The sequence below is a fragment of the Rhinatrema bivittatum genome, chromosome 4 (genome assembly GCF_901001135.1).
Source record: "Rhinatrema bivittatum chromosome 4, aRhiBiv1.1, whole genome shotgun sequence".
NCBI classification, from domain to species: Eukaryota; Metazoa; Chordata; class Amphibia; order Gymnophiona; family Rhinatrematidae; genus Rhinatrema; species Rhinatrema bivittatum.
In genome coordinates this window covers 394,413,965-394,434,733 of record NC_042618.1, presented here as the reverse complement: position 1 = coordinate 394,434,733, position 20,769 = coordinate 394,413,965, and the positions used below count along the sequence as shown (strand labels likewise).

Sequence of the window (20,769 nt, the reverse complement as noted above, 5' to 3'; positions counted from 1 at the left end):
AGAACCTACTGCAGGAACTCGGTTGGGTCTTGAACACGGCCAAGAGCAGCCTACAGCCCTCTCAGGCTCTAGAGTACCTGGGAGCCTGTTTCAACACCAAGCAGGACAAGGTCTTCCTCCCTCCCCATGAGGAGAAGGAAGCTGATAGAACAGTTACGACGATTGATGACCAGTACACGTCCCAAGGTATGGGACTATCTTCCTCAGGCTCATGGCATCAACCATGGAGGTCGTTCCATGGTGAAGGGCTCATATGTGACCTCTCCAGTGCTCCTTACTGTCACACTGGAACCCACTGTCCTAGGACTACTCAGTTCGCCTTCATCTACCAACAGAAATACATTCTCAGCTTCAGTGGTGGCTACAGGAAGACCACCTGAGCAGGGGAGTAAGCCTATCCCCACCGAACTGGATCGTGCTCACCACAGACGCGAGCCTAAGAGGCTGGGGAGCCCACTGTCAGGAACTGACGGCCCAGGGACAATGGAACAAGGAAGAGGTGGGATGGAACATAAACCGCCTGGAAACTCGAGCAGTCAGACTAGCGTGCCTGCGATTCAGCCACAGGCTCTGAGGGCAAGTGATCCGAGTAATGTTGGACAACGCTACAACGGTTGCCTACATCAACCATTAGGGAGGAACCAGAAGCCAGCAGGTGTCTCTGGAAATAGACCCTCTCATGGCATGGGCAGAAGAAAACTTACAAGGGATCTCAGCCTCCCACATCGCAGGGAAAGACAACGTGTCGGCGGACTTCCTCAGCAGAGAAAGCCTGGACTTGGGGGAATGGGTGCTGTCGAACAGAGCATTCCAACTGATAGTAAATCGCTGGGGTCTCCCAGCCATGGACTTACTGGTCACCTCGCTCAATGCCCAAGTCCCCAGATTCTTCAGTCGAAGACGAGAGCCACACTCTCAAGGGATCGACGCCCTCGTCCAGATCTGGTCAGAGGAGAACTTACTGTACGTCTTCCCCCCCATGGCCACTACTAGGCAAGATCATCCGCAAGATAGAGCACCACGGGGACTGGTTCTTCTAGTGGCTCCGGATTGGCCAAGACGCCCATGGTACGCAGACATGCAAAGACTCCTTGCGGAGAGCCCTCTGTGGCTACCTCCACACAGGAACCTTCTCCAGCCAGGGTCCGATTCTTCACGAAGATCCGACTCGATTCTCTCTTATGGTCTGGCCCTTGAGAGGACTCACCTGAAGAAGCGCAGTTATTCGAAGGCCGTGACTGACACCCTGCTCCGCGAGCGCAAGTTCTCAACATCGCTGGCATACATACAGAACTGGGGAATATTCGAAGCCTGGTGCGAAGACCATGGGGTATCCTCATGGATGGCTAAGATTCCCATGATTCTGGAATTTCTACAGGATGGTATGAAGAAAGGGTTGACCCTCAAGGTTCAAGTAGCAGCTCTCTCCTGCTTCAGAGCTGAAGTGAACAGAATCCATCTATCAGCTCATCCGGACTTGGTCCGTTTCCTAAAAGGGGTGAAGCAACTTCGACCACCCCTAAAGTGGCCGGTACCCTTATGGAACCTCAATCTGTTACTGGACTTTCTAGCGGGTGCTTCCTTTAGACCAATGTGCAGTCTGTCCCTATGACTCTTAACTTTGAAGATGGTATTCCTGGTGGCAATATGTTCTGCCCGTCGCATCTCTGAGCTGCATGCACTATCCTGTCATGAACCGTTACTTAGGTTCACTCCTGGAACGATTCAGCTTCACACCGTCCCCTCTTTTCTACCAAAAGTGGTCTCTGAGTTTCATTTGAACCAAGCCATCTCCCTACCATCTCCGGAGGAACTTAAGGACATGGAAGACTACCGCCTTCTTCGCCATCTAAATGTCGGCAGACTCCTGATGCGATACCTGGAACAATCGGAACAGGTGTGCAAAAAGGATCACCTGTTTGTCCTCCACAGCAGGAAGAATCAAGGTGAAGCTGCCTCGCCAGTGACCATAGCTCGCTGGATCAAGGAAGTAATCAAAGCAACCTACATAGAGGCCCTACAGATTAAGGCTCATTCTACTAGGGCCCAGACTATCCTGGGCAGAAGCAAAACTACTGTCGCCCGCCGAGATCTGTCGAGTGGCAACGTGGTCCTCCCTTCACACCTCCAGGTTCTACCGCCTGGATGTCCAGGCCCGAGAAGATGCAGCCTTCGCAAGGGCAGTACTAAGTGGGCCACGGGCAGCCTCCCACCCTGTCTGGGAGTAGCTTTTGTACACTCCACTGGTCCTGAGTCCATCTGGCTACACACTAGGAAATGGAGAAATTACTTACCTCATAATTTTGTTTTCCTTAGTGTAGACAGATGGACTCAGCATCCTGCCCACGGCTGCCCCAGAGAAAGAGGGCCTTGGAAAGTGAACCTCGAGATTAAAACAAATACAAGTAAGCTGTTGCCTACCTCTAGTTCAGGACACCTGCAGTTAGTCTGGTGTCAGCGTTAATTTGGTGCACTGGCGGTCTCCAGTTTTTTAAATCAGTTCAGTCAGTTTAATCAAGTTTAATCAGTGTTAAGCAGGTTGTTATGAAAGATATATATCCACAGTGGCTTTTCGAGGAGGATACTGAGGAGCTGAGGTCACTGCAGGGGTATATCTAGGGTGACGTCAGCTTTGAAATCTGACTCCGTCTCCCATCTGCCAGCAGAAGAGCACATAACCCACCGGTCCATCTGTCTACACTAAAGAAAACGAAATTATCAGGTAAGTAATTTCTTCATTTAGCATTTCTGGTAAACTAGTTATTTCTATTCTCAGAGAGATTTCTTCCAGTTTTAGTGTGGTTAATCTGGTGTTGCTCCTTCAAAAATATTGAGGTCCATTCAGTACCTGAATGTAATCCATTTTGAAGTGTCAGGAAAGGCAGAATATACATTTAAAAAAATATTATTTTTAATAAAATAATGATGATACAGTGTTACCAGGAAAAGTTATTCAGATTAGTCTGGTCAGGCCAAAAAGCAGTCCTGAAGGTATCCAGATTTCTTGGACTTTATCCAGGTATATTCAGCTGAACATATAACTGTCTGCATTTTATTGAACATAGGTGTAAGATTATGACTTACCCACTGCTTGCGCTGCTGAAGATAGGCTTTGAATTAAATCGAGAAAATGTAGAACATTAAACATTGGCCAGAGGCAGTTGAAGGATTGTTAAGTTCAGGCTTTCATCAGTTACGGCCATGGACCCACATGGCTTGCTATGATGTCACATCCTCTTCCTGTGGAGCATCAGAGGAAATGGGAAGTGAAAGCAGCACTAGAGTGAGCCAGATAGATGCACGTCTTTTGATTTGCAGTAACTGAAGCCTGGCTTGTTTTTTTGGTGGGTGCATGCCCGCTTTTAATATTTATTTTGTTTTTGTTTTTTTTATACTTTGTGGGTTTTTTTCTAAAGGAACTCCAGGTGAAGCACTCTTTAAGTAGAAAGGTCATCCTCGTTCCTAAAAATTTAAAAGGTCCACAAACAATGCAGAGATCAGGGGTCAATATTTTGCTTCAGTGCAAAAATTGCTTTAGCTTTATCAACTAATCTTTCCCAGTATTTTCAATGAGAAAATTGCTAGAACAAAACTGAACTGATTTTTTTTTCTTCACTGGAGTAAAACTTTGATGCACGTGCCCAGAAGCATGTCTCTTATCTGTTTTCCTCTGTTAATGTTATTCTCAGTTCTCTTACATGTTCCAAACTGTTTTCTTATATCTTACATTTATGACATTAAAGATATATGTAGCTGTTAATTATAACCACACCTGTTTTTAGAGTATTCTTTTCGAAAGTCATTTTTTCAGCTGTTCATGCATGGCTTTAAATTATTAGGGTGGTACTTGTACAAAGTGCTTTGCATAGGATTAGTCAATTCTGCTGCCTAACATTTGCAAACAGGGCTTGTGTTTTTTTAGCTTAATGAAATCAATGTAAATTATAGGAGCTGAATGTGATGCTAAAATATCATTAATATACATTGAGGGCATTCACAGTATGGTAGATACAGTCCTTAAGGAGCAGAACTTACCATATTTAGATGGATAAGGCCAATAGTGGCCAATTAGAAACAGGCTTCCAAATCCTCAAACACTTAGCCCTTTTGGGCTCACAGCACAGGCTTGCCTGCTGTTAGCAATGCTGTATTTTGCCAGTTAAAATCCTGGTGCCAGGTCCTAAGGGGATGAACGCACTTGCAAATTAAATGGAACAGGAAAAGGGAATGTTTTTTTGTTTGTTCCAAATGAATAATTTAAAACTATTTGGTACTGCAGCTTTACCATTGCTCTGCCCCATGCTTTGATGTTATCTATGATTTACTTCACAATCTCTGGGGTTATAATGAAGAGCAAATTAACTGGCTCCTATTTTTCTACTCAGATTAACCTATTATTCCGCCTGGTATTATTTCACTCAGCTTAACTAACTCTGTAGGGCGAAGGAGAGGAATTCAAATGGTGCCTGCTAGAAACGCATCTTCTTCAGCATGTATTTCCTTAGGGAGCAGTTAGTAAATTGAATGTCCTTTTTTAGCATTAACATGTTAGCAGTTCCCAAACCCATTCTTGGCACCCCTATAGTCGGTCAGGTTGACAGGATCTCTTTAGCGAATGTTTATGAGATATATTTGCATATGCAAATATAGTTTTTCTATGTATGCAAATATATCTCATGCATATTCTGTGTGGATATCCTGAAAATGTGACTGGCTGCAAGATCTAGAGTACTGGTTTGGGATTCGCTTTGAGAAGTGAAGAAGAAGTGGATATATAGTGTTGTCTGATAGCTTTCTAGCATGAGTTATGATGACAAATTGACCTTGGGTTGGATTGTACAGATCAGTCTTGCTTTATCTTATTTTCCAGCGTTTTCCAGATTGACTACACTGCTCTGGACAATCTCTTGAGTTATAGCATCATGTCTAGAAGAATTCACATGTTGATGTTGGCTACAAATATTTGAGGAAGAAAGATATTTCATGTTACATGAAACTATATATGCAAAATGTTATGATTTCAGCCAATATATTATTGACCTGGCACGTAAAAAATTTATATAGGAGTTCTAATTTTTGTGCTATTTTTTGACTCTGATTCAAGAAGGACTGTTTTTCCAATAAAATCTTAAACAAGAGAATGTACATTTTTCTATATTTACCTCCTCCCTTTCTGCCTTGGCTGGTAAGATGAGCAAGTAGCTTCTCGAGGAGAGACCTCAATCCTCTGTATATGGAATTTCAGGATGAGGATTTTTGGAGACATAAAATGCAGTAGGACAGAAACCAAGAATTCAATATCTTGGGGATGTAAACACCTTAGAAAGAATCTTTCCTCTCTGCTCTTACTCTATGAGAAGCAGTTTTACTTCCATTAGGCTAAGATACTCAATTCACTGGGGCTCCCTTGTTCTTAGGTTTTCTAAATACTCCAAGATATCTGATCATTGTGGAGTGTCCAGCAGATAGATGTAACACTGTGGGTACGTGCTTAAAAAATATTAAAGAAATCATGGACCGCCTCATTCTGTGATAAGATGTGGACTTTTATTAACAAAGATGTGCTGATGGCTCCATTTTCTAAATCAGTGCTGATGTCTGAACAAAGTGAAATAAATTAATCTACTCATGAGTCATCCTGCATACCTGCATTGTGCTATCTTAATATAGAAATGTTTTTGTTTCGCACACAGAAAATGGGAGCTTTTTTAGATACACTGTTTTTTGGGTTTTTTTTATTTTCCCCGCACACTGATTCGTCCCCCTTAGATACCGTGTTCATACACAGGTTTTTTTGCATGACAACCCTCAGCTAGTGCAAAGAATTCTTCAGTCTGTAACATCAAAATGAATAAAACAGACTGTGTGCAGTGCTTGGATGAGTCATTTGTTGCAAGAATAAGACTCGGATCACAGAAAATAAGCCTGTCTTGTTATTTCAGAAATCTGCCATGCACAGGGGAGAAAAAAATATCCCTGTGATTTAATTTTTTTTTTTTTTTTAACCATTGCTGCATATTTTACCTTTCGAAAACAAATCTTTTTGGCAGGGGGGAAAAAGTAAAGAACCCTTCCCTTTTCAGTCAATTATCATTTGCTGTGAACTCTGTTTTCTGTAAAGTAATACTGTACATATTCCACATCCATATAAGCTACAGCTGTGGGTTCACATGAGAATGCTTTTTGGCTAAAAAAGAAGCTGCCCCTCCAAAATGTAGTGTGCAGACTTATGGTTGTTGTACTTGGGGGTTGGAGGAACACAGTGAATATTTTTCTCCATTATGTAATGTACTTTGTACTTGCAAAATGCAGCCAGACAATGGCCAGTTTTGAGGTTAGCTAGCAAGTAATGTTTATAACCCTCGAGTTTCATCGTCAACATTCAGTCTTTTTATTGTCTGTACCTCTGAAATAGTTTCCATTTTGATTTCTGATACTAATAGGTATTTTTAGAGTTATTTGCACTTTGTATGTTGCTACTAGCTAATAGCTATTGCATCCTGAGGCATACGGTTAATATGCAGAGAACGAGACCTGTGAAGGTAAATACCAAACATCTGCATAGAAAATCAAGTAAATAAATAAACCCTCAAATGTACATTTTGTTTAATATAAAGTTTTTGGCACCAAACAAGTTCATAAATTATTCCTTACTATGAATGGCCATATATACTAAGCATTTTCCCATAGACCCAAAATCGAGACATTTGATACATCTGGCTCTTTGCACATCTAACTTTTCTAGTTCTGACATCAGTTGCCGTGGATGTGGCTGTACAATCAGTTACTTTATCCCACTACCAAATTGTTCTTTCCCAGCAGCTATTTAATTAAAGTATTCACATGAAATTCTGTCTTATTTGTTAAAGTGACAGCTGACCTGAACTCCTTTGAATGACTGGTAGCAAACCAAGCACCCGCTGTGCATTTGGATATCTGAGTGTTTGGATCTCTGGGTGTTCTAGATCTGATGGAAAGTAGGAAATGCAGAAAAAATCTGGCAGATCTCCATGATTTGACTTAACTGAGTTTCTTGAGGGTTTTTTTTTTTTTGGGGGGGGGGGTGTGACAAGTATTTTCATGCTGTAGTGGCTATCATAAAAACCAAGCTCAAATGTGAGTGAGGGCATTCACATTCTCCAGTCACTTTGAACCAATTGCTAAAATTAATTAAGGAGCCCCAAAATCCAGAAAAATCTATTTATACAAATAGGCTTCCTTTCTGTAATTTATAAATCAAAGCATGTGTAGCAAGCAGATCTAGCAATCATTGGTACCTTTCGGTATTGGTTAACATTGTTTGTTTTTAATAGCTTGTAAGCAGATGTTATATCCTGTAGATAGAAGTTCACAGTTCCTTTGAAGCAGTTGGGCATTTTATCTGCATCTTGTTACAGATGAAATGCACTAATGTGTAACCAAGAAAGAAGAACTCTTGGTTATTTGAGTGAGTGAGTGATTTATATATTACATAGCTAATGAGCTCATTTAAGGTTTAGCTATTAATATTTTTAATATATTCATACCTGCAGTATTTTTATCATTCTAGTCTTTGACTTGTATGTTTTGCTATTGACCTGGTACCATGTATATATTTTTATGAGCTTTTTATTGTAAAAATAGTTTATTGTTCTGTACAATGCTTATAAGGCATTTTTACTGTCAGGAAGGTTAAGAGACTCTTTGTTCTATTACTTTTAACAAATGGCCTCTGTAGTCATCTTAACACATGGAGGGGCTAGTTTCATAAAGGCACACATGGTGAATTATAAAACAGCTTTAGATGCTTTGGGTTTCTTCCAGGGTACCTTGCCAGGAATGTGTTTATAGTTTGGTATCTAGGCTCCGTTGACTGGCAGAAATCGTTAAGATTGTTTCTGTTTTGAAATGAAACTTACAAATGGATTTTCTCCTGTCTGCAGGAAGATTTGCCTCCACTGTAAGTGCCCACGGGAGGAGCACAGTGTGACAGCTATGCCACTAGAAATGGAGAAAACCATGAACAAGCTAATGTTTGATTTCCAAAGGAACTCAACTTCTGATGATGACTCTGGTTGTGCCTTGGAAGAGTACGCTTGGATTCCCCCTGGATTAAAACCAGAACAGGTAAGCCAGTTATTTATTTTTAAATGGTTCTCAAACTGTTCGACAGATACACAGTGTAGGCGTATACATAACAAATGACAATCTGCAGTAAATTTTACAAAGTACTGGAAATTAAGCTTATGCATTGTTAAACAAGAAATGCACTGGAAAGATTGAGCAGCATGTGTTTAAAATGGATATTTGTTATACAGTGGCAGTGACTCATGCAAAATAAATGATTATACTTAGTCTTGTAGATGAGAATTCATAGCTTTGTTTCTCATGGCATATAATAAGTGCAAGTAGCCAGCTCCTGTTAAACAACCTTTCTGCAGGACCCAAGTTAAATTTAAAATATCAAAACTGAAAAAGATCAATTAATAGCACCAGCTTAGCACTGATGTTTTTTGTCAGGTGAAGTATTATTTCTATATCCTCTGATTATGTCCATCTGCAGCTGAAATTGATTATCTCTGTTCATATAGTCATGGTAGACTATTAAGAAATGTGTTTTATTAAATAAATCCAAACTCACTGCCTCAAAAAGGTGCGACTCCTGTCCAGGATTGTAATAAATAAAACTACCCATTTCTGTGCAGTGGTAATGCGTGTTTAAAACAGGTGAAGTCAGGGAAACTGAGAAACAAAATGTGCCTGGCCAGAAAGATATGGGCGTCCTCGGATGATGCAGATGAAGTATCAACATCTATTTTGCAAGTCAATAATTCACTAATTGAAACAGAAAAAGGAGTTCTCCTTCACACCTTTTTAAAATGGCTCCCAAGACAATCTAGGAAGAAAAATAAATAGTGGATGAAGCTTTATGGCTATAAACAAAGAGATCAATATTTAAAAGCCATTTAGATGGATAACTGAAAAGTTATCCGTCTAAATGACTATATGGCAATATTCATCGGGGGTGTTCCTGGGTTGGACAGGAGGCGTTTCTGGGCAGAGCAGAGTTAGCTGCATAAGTTATATGGGTAACTCCGATATTCAGAGTTAGCCGCTTAACCTATGTGGCTAACTCTGGTCGGACCGTAGGGCTGGCCTAAAGTTAACCGGTTAGACCGGCTAACTTTAAGATAGCCGGGTATATTCAGGGGCACGAACACACCACTGAATATATCCTGCTAGTTAGCCAGATATGCTTATCTGGCTAATCAGCTGAGCTGCATAATGGCTGAAATTCGACCCCAAAGTTGTTTAACCTTAATCTTTTCCTCTTGTGGTTCTGTGGATGGAGTAACAAAATAATATCTTCTCAGAGGACAGAATTTTACATGATCAGACTTCATTACATAAGAACATAAGAACATGCCATACTGGGTCAGACCAAGGGTCCATCAAGCCCAGCATCCTGTTTCCAACAGTGGCCAATCCAGGCCATAAGAACCTGGCAAGAACCCAAAAACTAAGTCTATTCCATGCTACTGTTGCTAGTAATAGCAGTGGCTATTTTCTAAGTCAACTTAGTTAATAGCAGGTAATGGACTTCTCCTCCAAGAACGTATCCAATCCTTTTTTAAACACAGCTATACTAACTGCACTAACCATATCCTCTGGCAAGAAATTCCAGAGTTTAATTGTGCGTGGAGTAAAAAAGAACTTTCTCCTATTAGTTTTAAATGTGCCACATGCTAACTTCATGGAGTGCCCCCTAGTCTTTCTATTATCTGAAAGAGTAAATAACCCATTCACATCTACCCGTTCTAGACCTCTCATGATTTTAAATAGCTCTATCATATCCCCCTTCAGCCGTATCTTCTCCAAGCTGAAAAGTCCTAACCTCTTTAGTCTTTCCTCATAGGGGAGCTGTTCCATTCCCCTTGTCATTTTGATGATAAGATGGTCACTCTCCTTAATTGGATCCTTGCGTAGACTATATATATCCTAGGGAGGTACTGGTGAGCCAGACAATTACACCTTAAGAGTTTGTAGGCAGGAATGATGTTCTGCTTAAAAAAAATCTGAGAATAGTTTATGCTATTGATCTCTGGAGGGATTAGCACCACCTTTATGAACTGGGCCTGCGGAGGTCCAGACCAGTCACAGGAGGTGTTGGTGAAGTACTTGGTAAACTGATAACTAGATATTTTTACTGAAGATTAATATCTCTGTTACTACTCGGTCAAATGTATGGAGTTCTGAAGAATCTGAAGCAGGTTTCTGCTTAATCTGGAACCCTGTTGTGAAACTTGTCTGGAAAGAGAGAAAACTGTTTAACTTCTTCATTCAGCCTGTACCTGGGAACTGTGGCCTCTGGTGGTTTCTCCTTGAAACCAATGTCAAACTAAACTTGGCCACTGTTTTGGAATTATTTTCCTTTGTTCAGCGTGGGATCCTTGAAGAAGGTTCTGTACTGTTTTTTGCTCCGGTAAATTATTCCCTACTTTTTATGACCAGACTTAAGAGAATTGCTTAGCATTTTTCCCGTTGCCCTGGAAGGAGCAAGTTACATGTATATGGGACGATTCGTTCTTGTCCATGATTTATTACCAACCGAGCTCCTTTGAGTGCTGTTTGGCTTTTAATTCCATTGCTCGTGAGCCCATTTTCTTTCACTGCTCATTTGTTCTAGATTCTGTGCAATCAGAAAAGAAGTGCAAAATAATTTCAAGAAGTCTAAATGATCCAGTACACTAGCAGCACATGATACCTAGTTGGTCATCTGGCAAATATAGAATTTTAAAATATAAAATCTCTTGCAGGTTTCACTTTATTAATATAGAGCAAGAACAAAGCTTTGTAAGTGCTCAGAACCTTTCAAATGTAACTTCTGCCCATTCATTTTCCCTCCTACTGGTTGAACCAAATGATTCTGTTTCCTTCAAGATCTCCCTTAATATCACAATGACTTGTTCACCGGGTTGGAGCATGTGTATGCATAAAATAACAAGTATGCATATATACGCTATGATGGTAACTTTGAAACAGGCGCCTGGGTGCACATGTGCACGCATTTGCCGGCTCACGTCCAGAGATGTGGCCATTTTATAACATATGCGCATATTTGAGTGCATGGTATAAAATAGGCTGAGTGCATACACATGTGCACAAAATTTTAAGTGGGTGCACACGTGTGCAGATTCCGCTTCCACCACAGAAGTGGGGCGATTTTAAAAGGGGTGCACGTCCACACCATTGCCAGTTTCACCACTTCATGCCTAGTTCGCCCAGTTAAGGGATAGGACTTCCCAACCCACCTAGTTTAATAGTCTCCCCTTCCCCGTTAGCCCTGACCCTTAAAACCCCGCTGACTAGCCTAGATATTTTTATTTTATTACTTACTCGACATCCATAGCAGTAGTAAATTTACATGGCAGGGGACCCTGGCATGCTCCTGTGCATGTATTTATATGCAGATCTCTTGGTCTTTCCCCGACATGCCCACGCTGATGCCACGCCCAGACCATGCCCCACCTCCTTTTCAAAACTTGAGTTGTGCGCATAGCAGGTGATATGCGCGTACATGGGCGGCTTATAAAATCTGCTCAACACACGTCAGCCTGACTTGTGTGCATATCTCCTGGCTTTGGTGCATGCAGGGCTTTTAAAATGCACCTATATTTAAAAAAAATGCAACATATGTGTGTATATTGGCAACCGCGAGAAAACTGTGTGAAAAATAAAAGGGGTGGGTCAGGGGTGTTGGGGAGGGGGCCTACATTTATACATATAAATTGCTATTTTACAACCTGCAAAGTGGCATGCATAAGCCTTTTACTTACGTATATTTATTCCTGCTCAGAATCTGGTGTAATTGATCATATGCATCTTAAAAGTGAAAAAATGACTGTGTAGGGGCTCTGGGTGAAATGGAAGGACTTCAGGAGGATTTTCTTGAGCTGCAGATGGACTGGGTGAACTGGTAGACTGATTGGTAAAACTGGTAGTTTCATTGCCGTGCGCATGTTATAAAATTCCCTAACATACACATGTAAAAGCTAACTTATGGGGGGGATTCTAAATTATGCGATTAAAATCTATTTGCGTATCCCTTTAAAATTCAAAGCACAAATACGTGAGTATATCATTTGCATACACTTATCTGGCTAAATTCTGACTTATCAGGTTAAGTAGCACCTTTGCTACAAATATGTATGTACTTTCTACTCTTCATGTATGCATATGGAGAATCTGTTCAGTAAACTACTAGCAAAAAACTCCTCAAATTGATCCAGAATTGACACTCAACCATGATTTTTGAAACTTGGGTTAAAGTTGCAATAATGACTATCATGAAAGAGCTGCTGTAAAACAATAGTTACTGATTCAGTGGTATCAAAGAATAATGCTAAGATAACTTCAAAGAAATCTGAAAAACCAAAACATGGCTTTGCTTGTTTGCTAATATTGTAATAAACCAAAACAGACCATTAGACATGCAGATCATAATCTCTGGATCACAAACTTTGGATCAGTCGTTCTCTTGATGTGTCATGAGAAATTTATTTCAGTGTTATCTGTGACTTATCTATATAGCCTGTGAGCTAGTGGGCTCACAGTACAGGGGATCCCTGATGAACCTGTAAGGCAGCAACATTTATAACAAGCAATGGAAGTACTTTTTCAAAACGCACATAGGCCAGATGAATACTAAAAGATGTTTTCACAGACAAATAAGGGGAACATCTTTTATATCATTCTGGGTCAGATTTACTTCTCATGCACCCTTAAGCACTGGAGTTAGGGTGACATCCTCCGAAGTTGGGGAAGTGGGGTGGATGATGGGTTGGGTGGATGGATCAAAGTACTTCTGAACCACCTTCCCAATCCTGAAAGATCATCCAAGATGATTTACAACAAATATTAAAACATACATAAGCAGCAAATATACAAAACAAAATTAATTAAAAACCATAAACACAAAAAAAACATATATCTGACTCCCAACATAATTATCGACCTCCATTCAAAGAAATTACTTCATACCTACAGTAGAGTGCAAGGATATGCATACACAGGAACCCAAGACCACTACCCTTCTAAATGCTACCTCTTTTCAGCAATGGGAAAAGCAAAAGACATACTTTAACCTTCTCGCAGAATGACAGACCAATTCCTGACTAATCTCAAGAGGAAAACCATTTCATAATGTGTGGGCCACTATAGAAAAGGCTCTTGATCTTATCTACTCTCCCCACACCTCCATAAAAGCAGGATCCTTGAAGGTACATGCCAATTCAATTTATTAAATAGATAAAGAGGATCAATACTCCCTCATCACCTGAAATGTCAGAGGCATGATCTTAAATTGAGCCCTTGCAGCAAAGAGAGTACATTTATAGCTCTAAGCATCATTTAAGATAGGCTAAAACTGTCTTGACGCATTCTGGTCTACCTGAAGCCTATGGGTGAACCGCTGAAGGAGGCCCACCTTTAGGCTATTACCCTAGTCTAAATGATAAACTACCAAAAGCTGAATAACCAACAAAATAAGTCATGTCTTAAACACACAATTTGCTGGCAAGCTGCAACTTCAGAAAAGCAACTCAAACCATTCTTGAAACACAAGTTTCCAAACTAATCTTAGAGTCCAAATGAGAACCCCCAGACTCTTTACTATAATCAATAGATATAATACGGTTTAACTCAGTAGGGACAGGCACTGGAACCACATCCAGCCCAGCATTTGTAAATTAGCACTAAGGTGAGATAATGCTTGAGTAATGTTTTTACTGCAAAGGCACAATGAGCTGGATATCATTGGCTTACAGATAGCCTCACAGCCCTAATGAATGAAATTATGTCCCCAAAGGCTTCATGAAGATATTAAACAACAAAAGGGATAAAGACAACTCCTGGGGGACGCCACACCTAGACAAAATGGATGAAAATAATCCCTTGTTACACACAGAAAGTGCCCTCCCGGACTTCGATCAATAGGTGCCACCTCCTCCTTCCTTTGGACAATCCTCTCTAACCTTAGAAGTCCCATAGGTAGGCGCTAACTCTTCCTAAAGGAAAATCTGGGCTGTATACATAATTAACCTCTGTAACTCATCGCTACAGAACATTGTGGAAGCAAATAGTTTAACTGGGTTCATCAAGGGATTTAACACATTTTCTGGAAGAGTGAACAAGCACAGGTTAATAGGGGATATCACACTGGGTTCAGTCCATCCCTAAACTGTGGCTTCTAGAAACTGGAAGAGTATGAAGGAGGATGGAGAACTCTATTGACAAACTCTTCCTGTAAGTACCACTGCTTGCCAGGGTCAGAGACAAGATGGCCCATTAGCCATTCTTATGTTCATATATCCTACTAATCCTGCACAAACTGAAGGTCTTTTTTATTATTCCCAATACATTAAGACAATAGTTCTTTAATTTGTGCCATTTTTGCTAATTTTCTTAGTAAGTAGTTAGCCTCCAGAGTTCTAGTATTATCTGGCAACCTCTTTCACATGTTGCTAAGGTGCAAATTTCAGTCAGACTGGAAGAGAGACTCCAGAAAATACTCTGTGTTTGCCTTAGGGCATTGGTTCCCACACCTATCCTAGGGGAACCCTCAGCCATTCAGATTTTCAGGATATTCACAGTGATTATGCATGAGGGAGATACCCCAGGAAAAGTGTGGAAACCATTACCTTAGGGCTTCCCCAAAGGAGTACATGACACGCTATGTAAAGGGAAAAAAAATCCACAAAAGAATTGTGCATGCAAAAACTTGTCACCCCACAGCTCCCAGCATTTTTGCTTACCCAATTTTATCTGTGAATTCTTTTTAACCTTCCTGAAGTCAAGAACTTAAAATCCTTGGCCAAAAAATGTATTATTTCAAAATTGCACACATAAATTTACTTTTAGGGGGGTGTGGTTTGCACATTTTTGTCTTATTTTTTCCGCAATCTGGTATAGCCTTTGACTAACAAGTATCAGTTGAAGTTGCAGGCAGAACGTTGGTCTTTCCTGGCTTACTGTATCTCGTCTGGAAAGCATAGGGGAGGCATTTTAAGCATTCAGAGTTTGGTTTTTTTTTTTTGTCTGTTTAGTCCCAAGCAATGGAAAGTTATGCTAGAAAACTGTTTATCCAACTCTATTTTCAGCAGTTCATAGATGACCTCAACAAATGCCTTAGATACAGTTAGATGAGCATATGAGAAGTAAGAAATTTGTGTTTTACTTTTTTTAGCTCTGGTGGATGTTGCTACTTGTCATTAAAAAATCATATTTTGGTACTTATTTTCTGATAGCTAAGTTTATGAGACAAAAGGATGCTGCATGTAAGCAAGAGGAAGGCTGTTGAGTAATTTCCAGTAATGTGCTGGAGAAGACTCCCAGGGGTTCTCGGTAGTCTCTTGTTATATTTACTTTTTAAAGAAAGCAGAGTGGAACAGAGCTGGTAAGAGTCTGCTGATAACAACAAAAAAATCAGGGTCCAACACAATTTTATGGTCTTGGATCATTTCTGTGAAAGTGTGTTGCTTTGATTTGTTCAGCATTTCTCTTGGTTGTTACAAGAACTGGAAAGAGATACTGAGAAATACAATCATTGGTCTTCATCTCTGGAGTCTGAGTAGAAAGAATTGCCTGCACACTCTGATTTATTTAGCACAAAGTCTTACTGTATTTTAACATATTATGTACACTGGGAATGAAAGGTAAAGTAATGACATACTTTGAAATTCTTTCTTTGGACCTAGAGTAACTTTGTACAGGGGTGGCTCAAGGGAATCTGCTGCCTGAGGCGAGGGAGAAGATGGCACTCCCCCCTCCCCCAAGGCATGGCACAGGTCAGATTATCGAGAGGAGTCCCCTTGTAGCCTGGCCTTTTCGGTGACTTGAAAAACTGCAGAAGGGGGAAAGGAAGGATCATAGTTCTTAGAGGAGCGGCAGATAGTGTGTCAGGGATAATATTTTTAGGAAGCCTCCAACCCTGCCACACTCCCAGGAACCCTACCTCCTGCCTCCCACCTTTCTCTGGCATTTGCTGGTGAATGCTGGGGGTCTGTGTGTAGTGCACTGTCTCCAGGTCGGTGCAAGGCTGTTAGGTGCCCTAGGCGAACCTTAGAATCATGCATCTCCTCCTTTCCAGCCTTCAACACACACAATTAAAAATTATGCATGAAAAAGGACATTCATAGTCTTCGGAAATAAAAATATCACAACAACATGCATTTGCCCCTTGGAGAAATGGGAATTAGGTGAATGGTGGGGGACTTTGTGTGATGCATTCTGTCCAGGTGGATGCAAGGCTATTAGGTGTCCTATGTGAACCATAGAGCTATGCACCCCCTCCCTCCCAGCCTTCACAACACACAATTAAAAATTATGCATGAAAAAGGACATTCATAATCTTCTGAGGCAACAACATGTATTAATTTTACATGCACTGCTGTGGACCAACTAGAAAACTCTGCCTAAAGACACTTAGATGGTATTAGGCCAACTGCGCGTATGTTATAAAATCTGATACTTGTGCGTGGTGGGGGGAATTTTTTTAACTGAAGCGCAGCAAGGCGATCAGGCCTTTGCCCAGTTCCCTCCCAGACTACTCCAATTAAGGGGCAGACTGGGAGGGAACTTCCCTAACCTGCTAACTACCCTTCTTCCCTTTTCCCTTTTCCTCTCTCACCCCGACCCCTAAACCCCACCTAATTATTTGTTTTTTATTTTAAAACTTACCTGCTCCTTTGTTATGCATGCCAGTCAGCTGCCTGAGCGCACTTCACTGGGACAGTGCAAAATGGTGCTGTCCTGGCTGGATCCCACCCCGCTCAGATCCCACCCCTTTTTAAAGGCCTGGCTGCTCTAAAAATGCGCTCAGCACGGCCATGCACCTATCTCCTGGGATTTGCGTGCAACGGCCTTTAAAGATTTACCAGTTAGTGTGCACGGGCGGAATGATGATCTTCATTAAGCAACCAATGAATGCTTAATGCTGCTGGATACGTACTTGGAATTGGAAAGAAAATAAGAAGTAGCTGAAAAGGTAAGGGAGACAAGGTTAGCATTCATAAACAAAGACAGGTGACAGTATCTGGAAGAATGAAGAGAATCTGGGAAAGTATTCAGGAAAGTGAAAATTCAAATAGAAGAAAAAATATAGTAAAACAGGGAGACAAGACTTTTTTAGATATGTTAGTAATAAAAGGAAGTGCAAAAGTGGCATTTGTGATGCAGTACGACCTGGCCCAGGGCAGAAACAGCTGAGACACAGCCGAGCAGAAGCTAGTGGTACCAAACTTAGCCACCGGAGGGCGCTGAGGAAGGTAGCAAAGACTACACTTCCCAGGTTCCCTGAACCAACACCTGACCCCTGGCTGGAGCCTGAGCAGGAACAGGTGGAGGAAATTGGGACTGATCCCTATGACTCAGCAGAATCTATGGAGGCTGAGGAAGAGGGCGTGCCTCCATGGTGGACCTGGCCACAAAAGCCCGGCTCCTCAGAGTCTCTGGAGGAGGAGATGGAGGTAAGCTGGGGAGAGGAAAGCTCCAGCTGTTCCTCTATGGAGGTGGAATAACCAGGAGGTTGGGGGATGGTAAATCCTGTATTGCTGTATGGATGTATGAGACAGGCGGGAAGGGAATTGTGTTTTAAATGCTGTGTACCCTGGGGCTTGTAAGGACAACCCCGCATTAATATAAGGCTGCAGCCGCTGAGCTACAGCACCACATTAAACTCCTTATTGATTAAGATCCTTTTTCTGTGCACTGCTTGGGAGTGCCAGGACTGGGCCTGGCACTCTGACTAGAGGCTGTGAGGAGTCCACAGCAGTGCTATGCCTGAGCTGTGCAAGGGGACAAGACGTGTCATAGGAGCGAAGCCAGAGGCCTGAAGCCCAGCAAAGCCCCACAGCATGCTGAGCGGAGGGACCTGATCGTGACACATTGTAAGACTCAAAGGAGAAGGGGAGAAATATAAGAACCTAAGAATTTGCCATATGGGTCAGACCGAGGGTCCATCAAGCCCAGCATCCTGTTTCTAACAGCTGGCAATCCAGGTTACAAGTACCTGGAAAGTACTCAAACATTAAATAGATCCCATGCTACTAATGCCAGTAATAGCAGTGGCTATTCTCTAAGTCAACTTGATTAATAGTAGTTAATGGACTTCTCCAGGAACTTATCCAATCCTTTTTTAAACCCTGCTACACTAACTGCCCTAACATATCCTCTGGCAACAAATTCCAGAGCTTGTGCGTTGAGTGAAATAATTCTTCAATTTGTTTTAAATGTGCTACTTGCTAACTTCATGGAGTACCCCCTCATCCTGCGTATCTTAAAGAGTAAATAACAATCACATTTACCCATTCTAGACCTCTCATGATTTTATAGACCTCTATCATATCCCCCCTCAGCTGTCTCTTCCCCAAGCTTAACAGCTCTAACCTCCTTTAGCCTTTCCTCATAGGGAAAGGGCCTGAAGCAGGACCACATAATAAAAAGACAAATAAGATTGGAAGTGAGGTAAACCTCAATCAATTTTCAGAACAATGTGTTCCTGAGGCACTAACTAAACTTAAAGTAGATAAGGCGATGGGACCAGATAGGATACATCTGCTGGTACTAAAAGATGTCCTAGCAGCTCTGCTGGCTGACCTTTTCAGTGCTTCTTTAGAGTGTAGGCCCAGAGGACTGGAAAAGCGCAGATGTGTTTCCTATTCATAAAAGTGGAAGTAAGGAGGAGGCTGGGAACTGCAGACTGGTAAGTCTGATTTCTGTGGTGAGCAAACTAATGGAATCACTGCTAAAACAGAGGATTAGTGCAATGTTTGGAATCCAATAGAGTGCAAGATCTGAGGCAGTATGATTTTACCAGAGGTAAATCTTGTCAGTTGAATCTGATCATTTTCTTTGATTAGGTAACCAGAGAGTTGGATCAACGGAGAGCCCTAGTATTTGGATTTCATCAAGGCCTTTGACACAGTTCCACATAGAAGCCAAATAAATTGTGCACTCTTGATATGGATCCTAGAGTGGCTGACAGGGTTAGAAACTGGCTGAGTGGGAAGTGACAAAGGGTAGTGGTAAATGGAGTTTTCTCTGAGAAGGAGGTTGTTACTAGCGGTGTGCTTAAGGGTTCAGTCCTTGGATTGGTTCTTCTAAACCAAATAGGTTGTTGGGAAAGGTTTGTCTTTATGCTGATGATACCAAAATTTGTAACTGGGTGGGCAACCAGGAAGGAATGGAATACATGAGGACGGATCTAGCGAATCTCGAGGAATGGTCTAAAGTCTGGCAGCTAAGATTTAATGCTAAAAAATGCAGTTTAATGCATTTAGGATGCAAAAATCCAAAGTACAATATTGACGGTGAAATTTTTCTAAGCACAAAGGAAAAGTGGGATCTGGAGGTAATTGTATCTAATGATCTTAAGGTGGCTAAACAGGTGAATAAAGCAACAGTAAAAGCCAGAAGATGCTTGGCTGCATAGGGTGAGGAAAGGTCAGCAGAAAAAGGGAGGTGATATTGCCCCTGTATAGGTCCCTGGTGAGACTTCATTTGGAATTCTGTGTGCAATTCTGAAGACCGCACCTTCAAAATGATATAAACAGGAAGGAGTCAGTCCAGAGGGAAGAACCACAGCCCTCCACTTAACCTCCATTTAATATTAAAGGAAATAAGAAAGTTGCCAAGACTCTTATAGTTAAAGACCTTCATTTTCAGTTTTTATTTTATTTTTCCCAGGAATTTCATTGTTTATTATAACAGCCGAAACATTTACCTGGAAAAATAATGGGCCATTTTTCCACTGAATTCTCCCATATTTGCTCTTTTTGTAATAAACACTGATACATTCCCAGGGAAAATAAAATTAAAACTGAACACAAAGGTCCCTATTCATAGTCCATATTGGGGGATCCATATAAAGAAGAATAATTCAGGGAAAAAGGAAGTAAAATGAAGAGACGCAGATGAACAGCACCAATGACGCTAATAACCTTGTGCAATTTATACAGACAAGTAATTCCACTCCCTACCCCCCCTTCAATATCACCCTGTTGAGCTTATAGAAGACCAAGAGCTAACCCATTTTAAACAGTCATTTCAAAAACCTAGGCTGAAAACTCAGTACCCATATATGGATGAATTGCTATGCCATTCAAAAAGGATCTTAATTGCAGCATCAAATTGTATGCGTTCGTTTTCACAGAACGTTACAAGGCATCTTCAGGGAGATCTAAGCAAAAGTATGCTCTTGGTTTACTTGCATCCTAGCACACAGAAACACATTTTTGACACTTAGTCTGCGTTACCTTGCAAATATCAGTAAAGATACATATGTTTTACTGAAGAAATGATTCATGTTTGTGGTAGGAAAAAGCTTCATGTCCACTCTTGGTTTGGCTCAAAAACATACAATACAAACAAATTCTTTCTGGTAACATACTGCTATAAAGAGTTTTGTAGAACCCAGCAGTAGTGCAGGCTATTCATTTTAAGGTGAATTTTAAAAGCCCTACGCGCGTCAAAGCCAGGAGATATGCGCATGACTAGGACACGTTGTGCTGCATGGATTTTAAGAGGCCGGCAGCCATGTGCATATCTCCCGGTATGCGGATAAAAAAGGTTAGGCAGAAAAGGGGTGGGATGGGGCCAGAGTCTGGGCGGGGCGTGGGCGGGGCGTGACTGCACCCATGAAGTCAGTTATATGCACGAGCGCACACCGGGATCCCACAACCTCGTAATTGCTTCTGCTATGGTGTAAGTAGTAAAATAAAATAAAAATGTGTA

General features: G+C 41.4%; 1 protein-coding gene across 3 annotated transcripts in view; it reads left to right on the top strand.

The window, feature by feature from the left end:
* Positions 1-20,769, top strand: part of PRICKLE2 (prickle planar cell polarity protein 2) — a 219,755-nt gene that overhangs the window by 88,620 nt on the left and 110,366 nt on the right. For all 3 annotated transcript variants that reach the window (XM_029601027.1, XM_029601028.1, XM_029601026.1), the window contains one exon: positions 7,923-8,106. In XM_029601027.1, coding sequence (XP_029456887.1) covers positions 7,975-8,106 — 132 coding nt within the window. In that variant the 5' untranslated portion in view covers positions 7,923-7,974. The remainder of the gene's footprint in view (positions 1-7,922; positions 8,107-20,769) is intronic.